Below are 18,993 nucleotides of genomic sequence, written 5' to 3' on the forward strand. Positions count from 1 at the left end.
GAAATTTTCATATAGGTAACACGGGTTTTCCTGAGTGATGGCGTGGGAGTTATCTCCGTCCGACACAACAAGGAAACAAAGTGTGTAGGAATTTGATCCCGTATTCCTATTGCAAGAGACGAGGAACGCTGTAGAGTTACAAGAAGGAAGGAATTGTCTATGTATCTCATCATCCAGTACTCGTATCGAGAGAAAGAAAATACATACAGAAATCCGTCCCCACATGATGAGTTCCATAACGATAGAATCGAAGATCCTGTGTGTGTCCTTTATTCAAGCACGAAAGGTATAGATCGTGAAAACCAGAGTTCGTCCCAGAAAGGTATTGTAAAATCTTGTATCAATTGAAATCGCATATAGTTGCAATCATTGTTAATTATTGGACAGTCGAAGATATACTAGGACTTTAGTACAAATCAGAGTAGAATGAGAGTAAACTAGTTTATATCATTTGATAAGCATTCATGTGCTAGAGATTTATATATGCGCATGGTATTTCATATGAGAATGTCTTAAAGGTCAAATGTATGTATGGGCATAGCGAAAGGATAGTTTAACCTATAAATATTGTTATTGTTTGTTTGTAAGTTAGATAAGGTAGACTGAATATAAACATTAATGTCCATGGTATTATGACAATATAGAGCATTCTGATTAGTATAAGGTTAAGTAAAGCGTTAACTTGTTCCAGGATTATATGTGTATATTTATATGTATAAGGTCCGTTATGACGGCATGATCGCAAATTCCCATATAGGATTTTTCCCTAATACTTGTATTTTGCTTGTGCAATTTGTAATTTTATTCTTAGTATTGAGTTATGTTTTATATAATAGAAATTGAATTGTACCATGTTTAAGATTTTAAATAAAGATTTGTTCATTAATAATACAGTTGTCTGAAATTGCTGCCTAATGCACCATTTGAAAAACATACGAACCTAATCATGCGGGAAATTTAATGTGTTCAGTTACGAGATAAAGGGTCACGACTGCTTAATAGTTTCACGCTCAGACATATTTTTGTATTTTGCTCCTTGTTGCGAATTATATATCTTAAACTAAATGTCCTGAAAGGCGCGGTATAATATAAATATTAGGGACACTAAGGGGAGAAAAAGCTTAAATATTTGAATTTTGTAATATCTCGTGCATAGTTAAGTTTTGATTAAAGAAAATATAGAGATTCACTTGAAAGGAGAAAAAGAAAGTTTAATAATCGTAAATAGGGACACAACAATAGAATCTCAGATGGTATTGTAATCATGTGCCCTAACTGTATGTTATTCCTATTATTGTTTAAACTACTGTACTGATGATGTCCTAAGATACGTAGGATGAAATATTTACAAGTAAATAATTTTCACTGTGGTTCGTTATTTAAAAAAAAAAAAACATTACAGCAATACCACCCACTCCTACTTGCTATTCCAGATTTGTCAAACTACAAATCAAAACTGCAGCCAAAGCCTCTATTCCTAGAGGCTACAGAAAACAGTATTCCATGCTGGAGTAGGGATACTGAGGAACTTTTAGCCAAATATGAAAAAACTGAAAACCCAACATTGCTAAGGAGCTCATAGCAACGCTTGACAAAAACAGAAAGGAAAAGAAAGATGGATCGCCACCATCCATGAACTTGACTTCACCAAATCTAGCCAGAAAAGCTAGTCACCTCTGAGAAAATTAGAGAGGACAGAACCAACAACATACAAACCACCAGAGATAACTCCTGATCAAATGGCTAATCATTTACTGAAAACCTCCAAGATAAGTCCCAGCTCTACCAGGTAAATAACTGTGCAATCTTCCATCAGAAAATATCTGAAGATGGCCTCCCAGCTTCCTGAACTTGTATAGCCAGTTTCTCTTGAAAAGGTGCAGGAAGCCTTAAAACTCACCAAGAATGGCAAGGCTGCAGGAGTGGATGATATCCTCCCAGAGTTTCTAAAACATTTCGGCCAATGAGGAAAACATGGTTGATTGCCCTTTTCTCAAATATTATAACTGGAAAACTACCAAAACTGTGACAGGAAGTCAAATTAATTGCTGTGCCCAAACCAAGAAAAGATCCAAATAATGTCAAAAATCTATGACATATCTCCTTGCTTTGCTCCACCTTTAAGCTCTTTGAATGAATTCTCCTTAAAAGAATTTCACCACTCATCGAAAGGGCACTCCCGATTGAACAAGCTGGCTTCAGGCTGGGAAGAAGTTGCTGTGACCAGGTCCTGGCAACACAAATTGAAGCAGTCTTCCAGAAGAAAACATGTCCTGGCAACACAAATTGAAGCATTTTTCCAGAAGAAACTGAAATCCGGAGTCACTTTCACTGACCTAACATCAGCTTATGACAGTCTGGATCAGGGGCCTCCTCCTAAAGCTAAGCAATATCATAAGGTGCAAAACAACTTTCCAGCTTTTTTAATCCATTCTCTCCAACAGAACAATCCAGGTCCATATTGGTGGAAAAAAGAGCAGGCTCAGATTTCTCCACAAAGGTCTTCCACAAGGCTCTGTATTATCCCTTTTACTATTTAACATCTACATTTCTTACTATAGACCAGCTCAAGCAAATAATATATGCCGATGATCTGGCTATCCTACACCAGTCTACCTCCTTTGCCAACCTGGAAACAACCATGAACACAAATTTGAACATCGTAGAGGTATAATTCAAGCAGTGGTACCTGAAGCCAAATCCAATAAAAACTGTGTCCACAGCATTCCCCTTGAACAATGCAGAGGCGAATCAACACCTCAACCTTTCTTTCTATGACAAAATGGTAGAACATGAGCCTCACCCGAAATACCTTTGAGTGAACCTGGACAGAAGCCTAACCTATAAAAGGTACATCACCAACCTGTCCAACAAATTTAAATGAGAAATAATAACATCTCACAGCTTGCTAGAACAACCTGGGGTTGCGGTGCTGATGTCTTAAGATTGTTTGAACTAGCCCCTGCATTCTCCCCAACAGAATGCTGTGCCCCTATCTGGGAAAGAAGTGTGCACACTAACATTATAGATACCCAGCTAAACTCAATCATGCACACAATTAGTGGGACACTGAGAAGCACCCCTCTGTCCTGGCTGCCTGTCCTATCTAACATTGCTCCACCAAATATATGGATAAAACAAGCCTCCATTAAAGTATTTAATAAAGTAATAAGCAACCTGCTCTTGCACCAGACTCTCATAAATCCACCTAGTATTTGCCTAAAATCACAAAACCCTTTCTGGTCTATGGATGAACTCTCTTCAGCTGCCTTACCATCAACAACTGGCATGTGGAGAGAACACTGGTCCAACAGTCTTCCAACAAATGGTTTCCTAGTTGAAGATCCCTGTGCTCTGCAGCCTGATTGTGCCCTTCCTAGGAAGATTTGATCATCTATCAACAGGATCAGAACTAACCAGGAACTATCTACTGCATAAATGGAAACTATCAGACCACCCTTATTGTGACTGTTCCCCTTAACCCAGACAATCACTCATATTGTAAATGACTGCCCAAGGCACCAATTTCATGGTGGTAGGACATCCATGAGATGACAGATGAGGCCCTGGATTGGCTTTCTGGTCTGGACATTGACTTGTAGCTGCTTTTGCCATAAGAATAAATAAATAAATAAAATTATTTTTTTTTTTTTAATTTAAAAGAGCTGCAGTTAAAAGAAAACCTCTAATCTAAGGGTGCTCCATAAAAATAATACTTTGCTTATTCCTTTATACAGATTACAAAAGCAACAACATTAACCATAAGTTCAGAGATAACATAAAGTCCTCATAAAAATAAAGCTTTGCTTATAATATCTTTATATCAATCATTACAAACATATATGAAATATTTAATATACTCAAATGAATTAAATAAATGAAAATATTACACAAATACACTTACTACAGTAGTGCCCACAACTTGGGGTAAGGTAAAAGTAATTGCCCCTTCAGGCACATAACCCAATTTTGTTGCAGGTATTCTAAATGTAGCTTTATCACTGGCAAGTACTACATCACACAGTGTAAGTAATGAAACGCCAAGACCCATGGTTGTTCCATTTACTGCTGCAACAATAGGTTTTGGGAATGTGCTTAGTGAAATTATGAGATCCCTAAAAAAAAAAAAAATAACTATAATGAATATTTAAATTAAATACCTTAAATAAACCCACATTTGACAAAGTCAAATCAGAAAATGAAACTTATATTTTTATAGCTAGTATAACTGAGTTTCTAAAATTATGCATAACATGTAGTTTGATATAATGCATTTACTGATGATGAATAAGTGAGGGGAATAAAGATCACAATGAAATTTAGATTATTATTATTATGTGAGCACTTTATGGCATTGAAAGACTTATTTACAGGAAGCCCACAGTAATTGTTATTCACAATGTCTATAGCACTTCAACTATGAGGGAAGGAATTGTAGATTAGAAAGAGAGAAGGACACACATAGTAATAAGGAAATGGAATTTATGCAATTAAGAAATAATTACCTTAGACAGCATGTGAAGGAGGGGGATTTGGAATTGTTAAAATATGTAAATTTTGTTTATATTAAGTCTTATTGTCTGCTGCGTCTATGTTATCTCACTTAAACTAATCTCCTTAACTTTGATTATACTCTTATCTTAAGGCCGTAAATATTAAAAAGCTCACGTGTGCAAAACTTACAGAACAAACAAATCGCCTCAAGCCAGAGCCAATCTCTTTGTCTGGCCCACTGGTATTTATTCTCAACTGAATTTGGAAAATTTATTTAGTTTCTAGCTGTGCCACTAAATTCATGGGTGGGAGGTGAATCTCCTTCCGAAAAGTAACACACAGTAACCACACAGAACCTTTCTCTCTTAATTCTAAGTAAATCTAGCAACTTAAATTTTCTGCTATGCAGTTGTGACAATATCTACCATAAGGCTCACAGATTCGAATTAATGAGTAGTGCATTGGAAATAGAAATCAGGCAAGTTATTTAAACAAGAAAACAATTTATTTAACATCAATGAAATGTACAATGGGTCAATTTTAAGTACTAAGTAAATTAGCTTCTATGCTTCAAATCATAACTAATGACTACGTTTACAATTTAGTTCCTCATCATAATCAATTCAAGTAAAACCACGGGTCTATAATTTTCTCTCGTTAAACTTGGTAATACTCAGATCAATTTTTACATAACATTCTGCAGGTTTAGGCAATAGCTATAATATTAAATAAACGATGTTTCACCTTAAATTTTAGCCAGACCTTCTCTTACATATAACAAAATACAGGAATACCTCGATTATCACGGTCATTTTGTTGCCACAAAAAATACCGCAATAATCGGGATAAATAATGCGTGTAAAATGGGTGATCAATGCCAAGGGTTTTTCAAATCTATTAATTAAATTTTATATATCAAGTAAAAAAGAAATGTGTTAAACGTGTTAAGTAAAAAATGAAAGTTCATTAAGAAAAATAAGTTTATTCTTTAATCTTTATTTATATATAAGAAGTACAGACAGTACATACAATTATTCTTTCTTGGATAAAAATTGGTGTAGAGTTGTCTGGTGGAATTTTTTCTTTCTTTTTACTTCGTATAAAACTCGGTAGCAATGGATGGAAATTTCAATTTCCTGACAAACTTTCAGTGATCATTCGAGATTAGGATCATCATTCAAGATTTTTTCTTTAAAATTTTCAGCAATTCTAAACATTTCGTCCATTTCTTTGAGGGTAAATTCCTTCGGTGCAAAGTCATTTTGTTCGTCATTATCATCGATTTGAGCATCGTAAGCACGTTCTCTCTTGAGGTTAATTAGGTCTTCATCATCCAGCTCCTTATCATGTGACTGAAGCAGGTCCTGAACATCACCTTTTTCAATTTCTTTTAGTCCCAGATCGAAGCCCTAGAGTTTGCAGCATGGTCTAAAATATGGCGAACAGTTGATTCATTTAGACCGTACTCGCTTGCAATTTTGGCTTTGGTTATGCCTGCTTCATACTTATCATATGCAACTTATCTTCTAAGCAGATCACTCTACGTTTCTTCTTGATAGCTGCAGAGTTGAAATCATCCTTGTTTCTTTTAGCATTCATTGTAGGGGTGAATAACAAGAGAAATAAATATCCATATGTACTTCAGGCAAGGGCAGATAGTTACTGGTAAGTGGTGAGAAGGCGCCGTCGGAGAAAAACGAAGCGCTACAAGAGAGCGATACCTGGAGAGTGGCGACTTGAACTGGTTGTATATGTAGTGGGCTACATCTTGCGGCCGTGATAATTCGAATTTGAAGTGCAATACTTTGAATTTTGGTATCAAATTATAAACCGCGATAAATCGAGAATCGTGATAATCGAGGTATTCCTGTACTACAAATATCAGCATAAGGCCTAAAGTCCTCAAGTATTACTATAAAACAAGTCCCTTAATTAAATCACCGTCACAATCTTTTATTTCTAGCTAAACAAAGGAAAGATCTTACTTTGAACAGATGTCTGGTCTTTTCTGAATGATCCCTGAAATCACTTCCTTCTATTACCATTAGACTTTAGTACTCACTTGGATATCATCTCCAGGATTTCGTGAGATCTCCTCTCAATATCAGCAAACATTTGGATCATGGCAGTATGAAAACTCGGCATCTAATTTCTTCTAAAACCATTTTATCTTAGTCACGCCGCTGTCTCGGCATTTACGATCTGGAATGCAGGTCTCCGATGGCGATTAGAAATCATTTCCCAAGATGTTATCAAAACTCTGTTGCCATAACGTACATCGTATTCCTTGACTTTGGGACCTCGTCAACTTCTGGTCGGAACCCTATGTGACCTCAAAACTTCTTGACCCAGGAACGGGACCAGACGAACTCAAACTCCACGAACTGCTCTGCCAAGAACCAAACTGAATCGCTGCACTGAACATTTTTCTCGCCATTGCAACCCTCTATTTCTGGCTCCGATGACCTCGGGGTTCACTTATGTCCTCCTGGGTATTACGATGTTCTGCACCCGCCACCCTTCTCAGTCGTTGCGTTCAGATGGGAAACCCCTGCACACTGTTGATCTTTGAGGTTGCAGCTGCCCCAGGTCATTACTTAATACGATAGTCTGTCTGGAATTACCGGTGACTAAGAGGTTTCTTTAGACACAATTTATCTTATACTTATTTTCCTTTGTTCTTTTACAAAACCTTTTGAGGTGACAATATTCAGTAATATACAAAAAATATTATTTTTAAATAAAAAAATGAAAATCTCCCTATTAACCCACAAGTACTTTTAGTGAATTTTGATTACCAGTAAAATCGGTTTGAATAAAGTTCCTTGAATACATGATTTTACATAGGTTTTCTCCCCCCCCCCCCCAAAAAAATCTCTTTAAGAAAATTTTTTCCAACTTCCTTCCTGCAAATTTTCTGGAGAGAATTTGACCACAAACTTGTTTACTTCCTTCCTTTGTATCTCTCTCGCACCTAATTTGCACCTTATTTCATTATGTGTTTTACCCTCATGTTTATACCTAATTTCATTGCTATCCTTTAACGTTTTGGACCTAATTTATTCTCCATTATTTTTATTCATAAAGCTTGCACAATCTGTTAGTAAGTGTGCAGCCTTTGTAGCAATTGCTAAATTCCAACACAATAAACCACTTATAACTTTTCTAAGCATAAAAAGAAAACATAGGAAGTTGGCATAATTAAACTGCCGCTGAGGTTGTATATTAACTTCATGGTTTCTGTGCCTGTTCCATCTCGGTCTGTTATAGGAACTTCTAGATCTATTAATTATCTCAATGTAGTTTACACTGATGGATCTCAGACTATCCTCCCCTAATTTTTCTTCTGTATTACTTTGGTCATTTACTAATTTAACGCTTGATAAGTCTCAGATGACTGTTCACTTCTGAAGTCGAATCTATTTGACAATCAACCGGGTTATTTTGAGACATTTCATTAACTCCATCAGTCGACGTGACAATACTTTTCTTCTGCATTCTTTCTTCATGAGATTTCTCATTTCTATTTTTACTTTTATGGTTCCCTCTACCAAACCGTTTATTTCCCATTAGGAACATCGCTCATTACTGGAAAAGTCGAATGAGAACCTATATCTCTCTAAGAAGTTAGTTCCTAAAATTATCTGAACATGTGGGTGAGATGTCCTAGGGAGGACCAACAACTCCTGCCAACCACACATATTAAACTCAGATAAGTATAATTTTACTCTAACCCTTTTGGTTGCACAAACTTTAGATATCAATAACTCCCGATAATCTGATCGGTCTCCTTAGATTAGAAATGCCTCGCCATACACGGGATTTTATTCCTTGAAAATAATCTTCCGTTATGACACAGGCTTGAGAACCAGTATCTAACAATATGTCACAATGTGATCCTTGAATCTTATTTTTAATTATCATTTTTGACCTTCCTTGTTGTTCATGATTCCATTGTCCTCTCCTCCATGGTTTACCTTCATAATTATGAGGAGTGTGCCCAAACCTCAACTCATATCTATTATTTCTATTGGAGAAATTAAACTTGGAGCAACTAAAACATCTAGGAGGCTCCCTTCTGTCTCCTTGTTCATTATTTCTCTCTGATTGAGTTAGAGATACTTCGGAGGTCCTTGCTGTCACTGCTGCCAACTTCTGCATTACAGCATCAAGACAGTCCATCATCGGCTGTTGTAGTCTTTCAACTTCTTGTCGTATTATTCATTAGTCTCTCTGTTTGAGATATAGTTGATTCCGAGGATTTTACTGTTACTGCTGCCAGCTGATTCAGTACAGCATCAAGATGGTCCATGAAGGGCTGTTGTAGTCATTCAACTTCTTGTTTAACTATAGAACGTACGTCCTCTAAGTTAGTTATCTCCACTTCTTTTGTGATGTTGTTTCTATTATCAGTCACTTGATTAATGTTGACTGATCTTTCTTTTTCTCCCTCACTATCTGTTTGATCTTTAGTCGTTCCCTCACATGTGCTAAATTCCTTCTCAGTTTTATTCTCGCTAGCAAAATTATTCGTCTCTTTAATTACGTTAATATAGCTGTTAGTAGATGCAGGACGAATGTCTCTGAGCATCTGTTCTTTCTCTTTCAAAGTTTATCCTCATTAGAGACGCTCAGACGGCTGGCAATTGTCAGTAACCTATTATAGAACTCAGTCACATTCTCCTTTTCTTTATGCGCACATCTCTGCAATTTCCATATATTAGGGCCCAAACTTCTTAATTTGGAGAACTGGGAAATTAATATCTCTTTAAACTTGGAGTAGTCAAAAGTATCTTTCAAAATAGGGGAAGAATATAGAAAGTTTTTTGCCTTTCCTACAAGCTTACTTCTTAACAAGATGAGATGTTGGAGGTCTGTCCATCTACCAACCTTCCTCAATTCCTCTACGAAGCTAAAAAAAAAAAAAAGCTAATATGTCGTCAGTTTCCTCTCCGAAAAATTGTGGAGTAACTTGTTGAGGATTAATAGTTCTGAAAAACTCAACGTCATCCATTCCTGTACTAGTAGATTGACTCACTTGTGGATTAATTTTCAAATTTGACACAATTTTTTTTTTTGATAACTGCCTGATTCTAGTCCAAAACTTGCTCACTTTAATTCACAATTTTGACCAATTAATTGTGTGAATTAAATCCTGTCGGCTGCGCCATTGTTAAAATATGATAATTTTTATTATATTCTTTTATTATTATTATTATTCATGACACCTCCAAGGAGTCCGAAGACACCTATTGTACAACTCTCTGTCTCCACCACTACACCGAACCTCTACTACCAATCATCATCAGCACCATCTACTGCCCACCACCACAGCTAGTATTTTTTTGTCTGTATATTGCATGTGTTCTGAAATGCTGATTTCTCTGTATGCAGGAGAAAAAACCCTGCTACCTCTATATGAGATCGGCTAACACACCTTCGATTGAAAACGTCCATATAAAGATTCCTCCTGTCGTAATGGAATTTTTATTTTATTCATCATTAACAATCGAATTCCTGACATACCCTCATGGGTTGTACAGGATCTCATGATGGGACTGCTTGAAAAGTTACATCATTACTAACTTCCTATCAACAATTTTCCTCCAGATAAGCCTGTTATTTCTCAACATTACAATATTATCAGATCTTATATTTCTGTCTTCTAAGGCACTTTTCACTGTATCAATCTACCTACATCTTGTTCTTCCTCTGGGTGTTTTTTTTTTTTGCCATCCTGGCAAAGAACACTTATTTAACTAATCTTTCCTCTCCCATTCTTTAAGTGGCCAGATCACCTAAGATTAGCTCTGCTAACACATTTCAATGGCAAGTTCTTTCCTAATATCCTTGTTTTTAATATGATACCTGCCATTGATGCCATCTGTCCAGTCCCTTAATCTTCCTCAGGACTCTTATCTGTGGTCTCCAGTCTGTAATCAAGAGTTTTATTTTTTACCCAGCTTTCAGATTCATATAGCCTCCATAGCACAATTAGAAGAATGATGACATTCTGTTTGATTCTTACTGTGATGAGAGGAATCTATCTATATATATATATAGTTTTTCAATTGAAGGTGAATTAGCCAATCTCATATGGAGGTAGCAGGAGTTTTTTCTTCCAGAAACTCGGGTGGTTTTTCATCCCTCCCTTGATGAGTCTTTGAACTCCTTGGAGGTGTCACATAATATGTTAAAATTGGTTTGGAAACTGTCTTGTACACAGCTCTCTCTCTCTCTCTTATTCCATATAAATTTATTCAGTTGACTTCCTACCATATTAGCTTTGCTAATTCTACTATCTATTTCAAATTTATTTAATTTGGCATCTTCATTAAAAATTGTGGATTTTCATACCAAATTTATCACAGCAGTTATTCAATTTGGTCAGGGAATCTTGCAGACTTGTCCTGGATTTATTTAGGAGTATAACATCATCTGCATAAAGTAAAAAACTGAGATTAACATCTCCAATATAAGGTTTAATATTGCTTTCCTTCATAATGTGATCCATATAGATGATGAATAACAGAGGGGATAATGTACATCCTTGTCTGACACCAGATTTAACATTAAACCATATTCCTGTACTTCCTTCAATTCTAACTGCTGATTTACAACTCAAATAGGGACTATGTATTGCTTGATATAATGTCCCATTGACACCATATAACTGTAGCGTATTGAATAGCTTCTCTCTTGGCACCTTGTCATATGCCTTTTCCAAATCAACAAAACTTAAATACAGATCTTTGTTATATTCCCATGCTTTCTCGACTATTTGTCGTTAAGTGAAGATCTGATCCTGACATTTTTTTTTAGCTGTTTCTCAAGAATACTCACATAAATCTTACCAGAAACACTCTGTAATTCTCACATTCAGCTTTATTCCCCCCTCCCCTTTTTTTATAGATAGGTACTATGGGTGCCCTACTCCTATCGTCTGGAATTTGCTCCTCTGCTTAGGCCTTCTGATTTATGCAGTGTAGCAACTGTAAAACTTTTATACCCCCAACATTTCATCATTCCTGGTTGAATATCATATACTTCAGCTGCCTTTCCACATATCAGGATTGTGATAGGTTTTCTAGTTCAAGTGTAGATATATATTCCAGTGGTATTCCTGTTGAGTGTATCCTACCACAATGCTGTCTTTGTTCGTTTACTCTGTACATCAAAAACATCTTTATCTTGTTTTTATATCCCCTTTATAATCTCTAATTCCGTTTATGTAATCTTTCCTTCATTTCTGAGCTTTTTCAATAGCATCCAGAATATTTTACCACCTTCCTGATATTAATTTTCTATGTTCTTACCCAAGTCTTCCCATGACTTGTTTAGCTAGTCATGGGAAGACTTGTAAACACCATAGTTTTATATGGTGTTTACCTTTCTTACATTTGATTCTATATTCTCTAAGAGCACAAACTGACTTATTTGCCAGGAACTTTCCACATGCTTTCTTCTTTTCCTTGACTGCCTCTTTAACTTCCTGAGTCTACTATGGAGTTCTGACTTTTCTCTCTAGGTAAATCAATCAGAGTTTTCTTTAAGGCTTGCCACTGTATTTCCAGGGTTTGGTTGTTGTTTCCAAACTTTTTCAGTTTTTCTTGAATAATATTTGTGTATTTCATCTACAGTTCACATCTGACAGCTGTTCAACTTTGATTCATTTCAAAACTTTCTTACACACCCAGGGCTTACACTTTTCCCAAGGCTGGTGGGGCCTGAAGTGCTAGAGTGAGTCAGGAGTCCCTCCTCATTGTTTGAGACCCTTAATTTGGCCCTAATTTTATGGGGGGGGGGGGGGGCCCTAGAGCTTCATATGCATAAGTAAGGCCCTGTGCATATCCTTCTTTTTCAACATGAGTTCAACTTTGTACTGCTTAACACTAAATAGTGATCACTTCCTATTTCGAATCCTCTGAAAACTCTTGTGTCTTGAACTAGTAGGAAAACATCACTGCCAAAAATAGCATAGGGAATGAGACTTTCTTATTCCTTGCATCATCTATCTTTATGAATTTTTGCACATTTTATGTTGAAATATAGCGTTAGTAATAACTAGTCCATGTACTATGGAGTTCTGACTTTTCTCTCTAGGTAAATCAATCAGAGTTTTCTTTAAGGCTTGCCACTGTATTTCCAGGGTTTGGTTGTTGTTTCCAAACTTTTTCAGTTTTTCTTGAATAATATTTGTGTATTTCATCTACAGTTCACATCTGACAGCTGTTCAACTTTGATTCATTTCAAAACTTTCTTACACACCCAGGGCTTACACTTTTCCCAAGGCTGGTGGGGCCTGAAGTGCTAGAGTGAGTCAGGAGTCCCTCCTCATTGTTTGAGACCCTTAATTTGGCCCTAATTTTATGGGGGGGGGGGCCCTAGAGCTTCATATGCATAAGTAAGGCCCTGTGCATATCCTTCTTTTTCAACATGAGTTCAACTTTGTACTGCTTAACACTAAATAGTGATCACTTCCTATTTCGAATCCTCTGAAAACTCTTGTGTCTTGAACTAGTAGGAAAACATCACTGCCAAAAATAGCATAGGGAATGAGACTTTCTTATTCCTTGCATCATCTATCTTTATGAATTTTTGCACATTTTATGTTGAAATATAGCGTTAGTAATAACTAGTCCATGTCCTGAGCAGAAATCTAGCAGGTACTTACTATTATTATTAGCATTGCTCTTTTCTTCAAATTTTCTCAAAATATTCTTATATGTCTGGTAATCATTTCCTACTCTGCTGTTTAGATCTCCAAGGATCAACTTTTCCTCTTTCGTTTAGGTTGTGAGAAGAGAAAATTAATATTTTTTATACAGTTGTGCATTATTATTATTAACTAACTTAAGTAATTCACAACGTACACTAGAATATAAATTAAATTAAACTTTAATCTATATTTCCAATATTTCGGCAATGTCATGTTGCCATCTTCAAAGGAACTTAAAATAAAGACACGTTCATGCAGGCACTATACACAGTAAATGAGGACGAAGCGAGGAAGCTATTGTTTTTCCTAAAAGTCCCGATGGTTCCCCCTAGCGGGCTATGTAGGTATTTTTGGCCGTTGGGCTGAAGGTCTCCTGATGTACGTCTCCCAAATTTGGGGCAGTCTCATGCAACCAAATTTGTTGAGGTTTGGCATGTTTCTTAGGGCTGAGGCTGATTCCATGAAAAGTCTTTCAAATTTGAACTTGCTATGGTGTATTATTGTGGCTTTCGTCCACCTTATTCTGTGGCATGTATCCAGAGCATGGTCTGCAAGACCAGAGTGGCTATACTGGTGAAAATGGATGTAGTCCTTGTGTTCTGAATTTCTGATATTTGCTGTCCTGCCAGTTTGGCCAAAGTAGGACAGCTTACAGCTGCAAGGGACATGGTATACATCAGGTAGGTCCTTCCCAAAAAAATATTGAAACCAGTAACCCCCCCCCCCCCCTTCACAACAAGGATTACTCTAAATCCATCACCATTCCCTACATCCGAGGCCCCTCGGAAAAAATTACCAAAATCTTAACAAAACATGACTCTGTAATATTTCCTTAATTGTGTGTTCTGTTCTTCTTTTATCTATTCTAAATTTGTTTGCACCTTGGATTTAGCTTAATTTCTTCCCTAACTTCTCAATCTCCCTTAGTTAAGGCTATCTGATAGATATTCCCAACCTTTCTGTGGTCTCACTCTTAATCGAACTCGTGTGCAAATCTTTCAGACAAATAGTTGCCCCAAGGTAGAGCCAAATTCTCCCTGGCTGAAAATCTGAAGTCAACTCCTCTTCGGAATTAAGAAAATTTATTTGTTTAGCTGCGCCATCTTAATTCCTATACAATAGAATTAATATTGTCAGAGAGTCAGCTCACAAACCATTACACGATTTAGCAATCTAATACAAACAAACCCTTACGAGACTTAATTTTATATTGCAGTCGTAACCAGTTCCTGTGCTTTAACTTATACAGGTTCTATTTATAGCAAGTGGTGCATTGGCTTGAAAGATCAGACACGTATTTTGGGTAAAGAAAACATGAAAGTTTATTCATCCCAAGTAATGGTACATATTAATCAAAAAACTAATTTAAATGAAAAAGTCTCTATAAGTAATGCCATGCTAACAGACAAGATCTATAATACAATCGGCATTTCACATTAAGGGACATTAGCAGAGCCAAGCTGTCTTAATCCCACTCACTTATCACAGTCACGTATATGAATGTCTTACTCTCTCATCAAATATTAAGATATAACATATCAAATTAATCTAATGATAATGCTTAAAACAATACACTTCTAGAGCTACAAAGTTCCTTGCTAGAGGATTAGGTATTTAGAGTCCTGAATTCTATCAATGTCCGATCACAAGAAAATTAACACTTTTGCTCACCCTGGCCTTAAATTACAATACAATGGACATAAACACTCTACATTACCGACCAGTTCAATCTTTCAGGAGACACTTCTCATCAGATCTTCTTGTAGGCTTACTTCGAGTGGTTACCTTGTTCTGGAATCTGTTGTTCCCTGTCTCGACATTCCAGTGATTTCGGTCAAGAATCACTTCTTTGCCTTATACTCGAAATTCCTCTGATGGAAAGGTACAGCTGGAACTGCACGAAATTTCGGTGTTCACTGGTTGTATCGATGACAATGCTTGGACTCGGCTGCTACTTAACCGTATCGTCGCCACTTGACCATCCTTCGTTCACCCGAACGACTTCTACTTGACTTTGATGCCACGAGAAAAGGACACAAGAGCGAGAGCTAGTGCCGTCGAGCCTTTTATATTCCTCTACGTCTGCTCTCCCTACTACGTCATCGATTGCAGATGCCACGCCACCCAAGCCTTTTTGCACACCATACTTTCTCCTCTCCGTTGTGTCTCCACGTGGGCATCTCGCACGTGCCTCGTACAGCTACTGCCTGGAGTCATGTTTATAATCCAATTATACAAGTCTGCACTTTGCTCTGACTTTCCTGTTACAACATTACTTTTACAATATCTTGTTTCTTGTCTGTTATTTACAGGACCATTTATAAAATAATACATAGCAAAATACATAAAAGAACCATTATTACTATAATTACAACTTAGATTTTTACCTATTTACAAGTATTTCTTTTGTGAATTCCTTAAGTTAATTAATAATCATGTGTAACCAACGTATAAGCCTTTCTACGAGAACAGTTATTATGTGTTATTATGTGTTACTCTTATTTAATGAAGTGAATGAATGCAGGAAATTCACTTATAATTGTTATTTTGGTGTATCCAAAATAAAGTTTATAATTTTATGTTTGGATATATATAAAATACTTAAGCTAAAAGAGATACTTATTTTACTACTAGTGTGAGAGTTTGCCACTTTCAAGTACTGTGATGAACACTGATAATGAAAGATCATTCATTTTGTGACCGAAGTGGAAATCGGAAATAATACACATTGAAATAGATGTATAAGTGAATAGAAAACAGCTGAGAGATAATTACAAGAGAGAGAAATATGGGGGAAGAAGTTTTGGAATTAGTGGAAATCTCCATGAGTAGTCTTTCATAAAGAAAGATGGATGGTAAGGTTCTTTTTAGCTGTTATGTTACCAAGGTAACTAGAATAAGAGGTATGAAAGAAAATAATGGGAACATTCAAATTCTTCACATGCGCGTGTGTGAAGTTGTTCAGTATAGAAGGAAAAATGTTTATCAGATAACAAGTGTTACTTTAGTAGAGTGATGATTTTATGACTGTTTTTGGTTTTATATTTTTTTTTAAATCTTTCATATAGGTAGAGAAAGAAACATTTTTTGAAGATTTAATTATCATAATCCGAACTTTCATATCTCTTACTATAAATGAGAAGTCTGCAGTTATTATCAAGATTATTTACAAAAGGAAATATTTTCTCTTTTGAAAAATTTGCAAATTTTCAGGTATGAGTACTTGCAAGGTCTAATGATTGTTATTGGTACCCTTCATTAAAGAAGGTAGAACAGGTGGATTTACCTTCTTCACAGAGAATAAGAACTGTTCCTACATCAGAAGAATATTAGAAAACAATTATAATAATTGTTTTTTTTAAGTTAAAGAGATTGCTACATTCAATGTTAAATTCGAAGTGTAGATGAATCAATTAAAAAAATAATGCCGTTTTTATGATTATATGGATTTAGTTTAAAGTCATCATTGGATTACCATTGCAAGTCCACCCCGAGTTCTGTGCTTATGAATAACGGTAAAATGCTGCAGTGTGGTCTTCCTTGCAATTCAGATTTCAGATTAAATGTATAGATTTACATTTCTGCAGAAAGACATTCATATCATTGATTTTTGGCAATCTATGGTAGTCCTACTGCAAGAATTTACCTATTCCTTTACACTGCCTGCATTGGCTCTGTAAAATTTATCTCATGTCCAGGACTTCAAAACAGCTGCTGTCTGATTTGTGTGTTTTTTGTTTGTTTGGTTGGTTGGTTGGTTTAGAAGATAACGGATGGACAGTATCCACCTCCTCTTCAGGAAAATGTATTGTTTAGGCTTTTCTTTACTTTTACTTGGGATTGCATACTACTTTAATGGGATCATTTCAGGGATGATGCCATTACTGCTGGATGCTATTGAGATGCTCCAAAGTGAGGCAGGTAAGATTGTAGTGTCTGGATGTGCAATAAATGTGAGATGGTGGGACAGTTAAATGCATTTGTGTTCCTTTTGATGTTTTCTTTGCCATCATTCTCAGCATAGAAGGATTTCATATCAGCGATAGTGGTAAGCTTCTGCTTTGCTTCCTGATATAGGATGTTCTGCTTTCTCTTTATATTCTTTTGCACTGGATTTTCATACTTCTAGCTTTGGATGTTTAAGAATAGGTAAGTGTTCTTCCTCATAATTTATACATTCTGTCTTTTTGTCAAAGCAGGATTTTTTATCATTGTCTTTAATGCCACATCAAACATGCATGTCTTCGGATCTATCAATCTACTTTTGATCAATTTCAGTGAATCCTGAGGAATAGTAACTTCTAACTTCTGATGAACTTTGCAACAGATGATCCTAATTCATATGGGTAGTTCATTGCATCCAAGAGGTGAATTAAATTATAGATTCTTACTAGTGTTATAGACTAAGTAATGTGAAAATTAATATCAGTGACAGGGATCACTTGATGAGCAGAGCACAGCATGGGTTCATTAAAGGGAATCACTACTTCATAAAACCATTTACTTTGAAGGGCAAAGTCTGACTGTCACCTCCTCATGGTGCCCTCTAGATGATCTAATGACAGCAGCATTTCTTCTTTTTCCCGTCATGGAGACAAATTTCAGTGATTATACTTATGCTACTGCGTATGGGGTAGCCAACGTGACTCTTCATTTGGAAATGATGTCAGAGTTGAGAAATGAGCCAATCATTCCACCCATTACAAGAAATATTAGTATCATCCAATGTAATTTAAATGGTATCGTTACCCCAGCAAGCAAAGAAAAACTAAATGAACTATTACTACTAGCTGACAAACATGATGCTGATATTATCTGCATCCAGGAAACCAAACTTCGACAAACCAATAGACTAAACATTAAAAACTATGAAATCATAAGACAAGATAGGCCTACAGACCAAAATGGAGGAGGGCTTCTGACACTAATCCGAAACTGGTTGAGTTAGACATAGTATCAGAAGGAACTGAAATACAAATATTGGAACCAAGTAAAAGGCCATTAAACATATTCAATTGTTATCATCCTCCTGACAAACCTGGACCAAATCTTTCCAACCTATCCCATCTCATTGAAGAAAACTCCATTATCTTAGGAGATATGAATAGCAAACACCTGTTATGGGGTTCTGAGGAAATAAACCCAAGAGGAGAAAACCTGAGTACTTTTTTAGATGAAACAGGACTAATAACTCTCACAGTGGAGAAGCTACTTATCTGTCTCGTTCTTATGGTACAAAAGATGCCCTAGATATCACTGCGGTTTCTCTTGATCTTCACGACAATGCTATTTGGTCTGTTTTGGAACTAGTAGGAAGCGACCAAACTCCAATATTAATCAATCTGAACCCAAAAATGACTAGACCCACCCAAAAAAGAAAATATCATTGGAAATTCCAGAAGGCAAATTGGGAGAAATACAAGGATGAAGTAAGTAAAATGCTGAAAGATCACACATACCATGATGACTTAGACAAAGACTATATAACTTGGAAGAATACTATCCTAAATGTAGCAAAAAAAAGTATCCCAAAGGGCTACAGGAGAAAAGTTATTTCAAACTACACAAAGGTTCACCAGGAACTTGCTGGTAAAATAACTAAACGAAATGAATTATTTAACATCCATCTTAAAAATTGGAAGATCTCCAGAAACCAGGATGGAGTACAACAAGATAAATACTGAAATTAAACAAAAATATAATATATTACAAAGAACTAGGTGACAAGAATTTTGCCACAACTTAAATCCAAACACTTCAGATACTAAACTTTGGAAACT

General features: G+C 36.1%; 1 protein-coding gene across 6 annotated transcripts in view; it reads right to left on the minus strand.

The window, feature by feature from the left end:
- LOC150100946 (uncharacterized) overlaps nt 1-18,993 on the minus strand; it is a 322,775-nt gene that overhangs the window by 123,383 nt on the left and 180,399 nt on the right. For all 6 annotated transcript variants that reach the window (XM_090402231.1, XM_090402232.1, XM_090402228.1 and 3 more), the window contains one exon: nt 3,905-4,115. In XM_090402231.1, coding sequence (XP_090258357.1) covers nt 3,905-4,115 — 211 coding nt within the window. The remainder of the gene's footprint in view (nt 1-3,904; nt 4,116-18,993) is intronic.

The sequence above is a fragment of the Typopeltis vanoorti genome, chromosome 12 (assembly GCF_054136105.1).
Source record: "Typopeltis vanoorti isolate ZY-2024b chromosome 12, IOZ_Tvanoo_1.0, whole genome shotgun sequence".
NCBI lineage: Eukaryota > Metazoa > Arthropoda > Arachnida > Uropygi > Thelyphonidae > Typopeltis > Typopeltis vanoorti.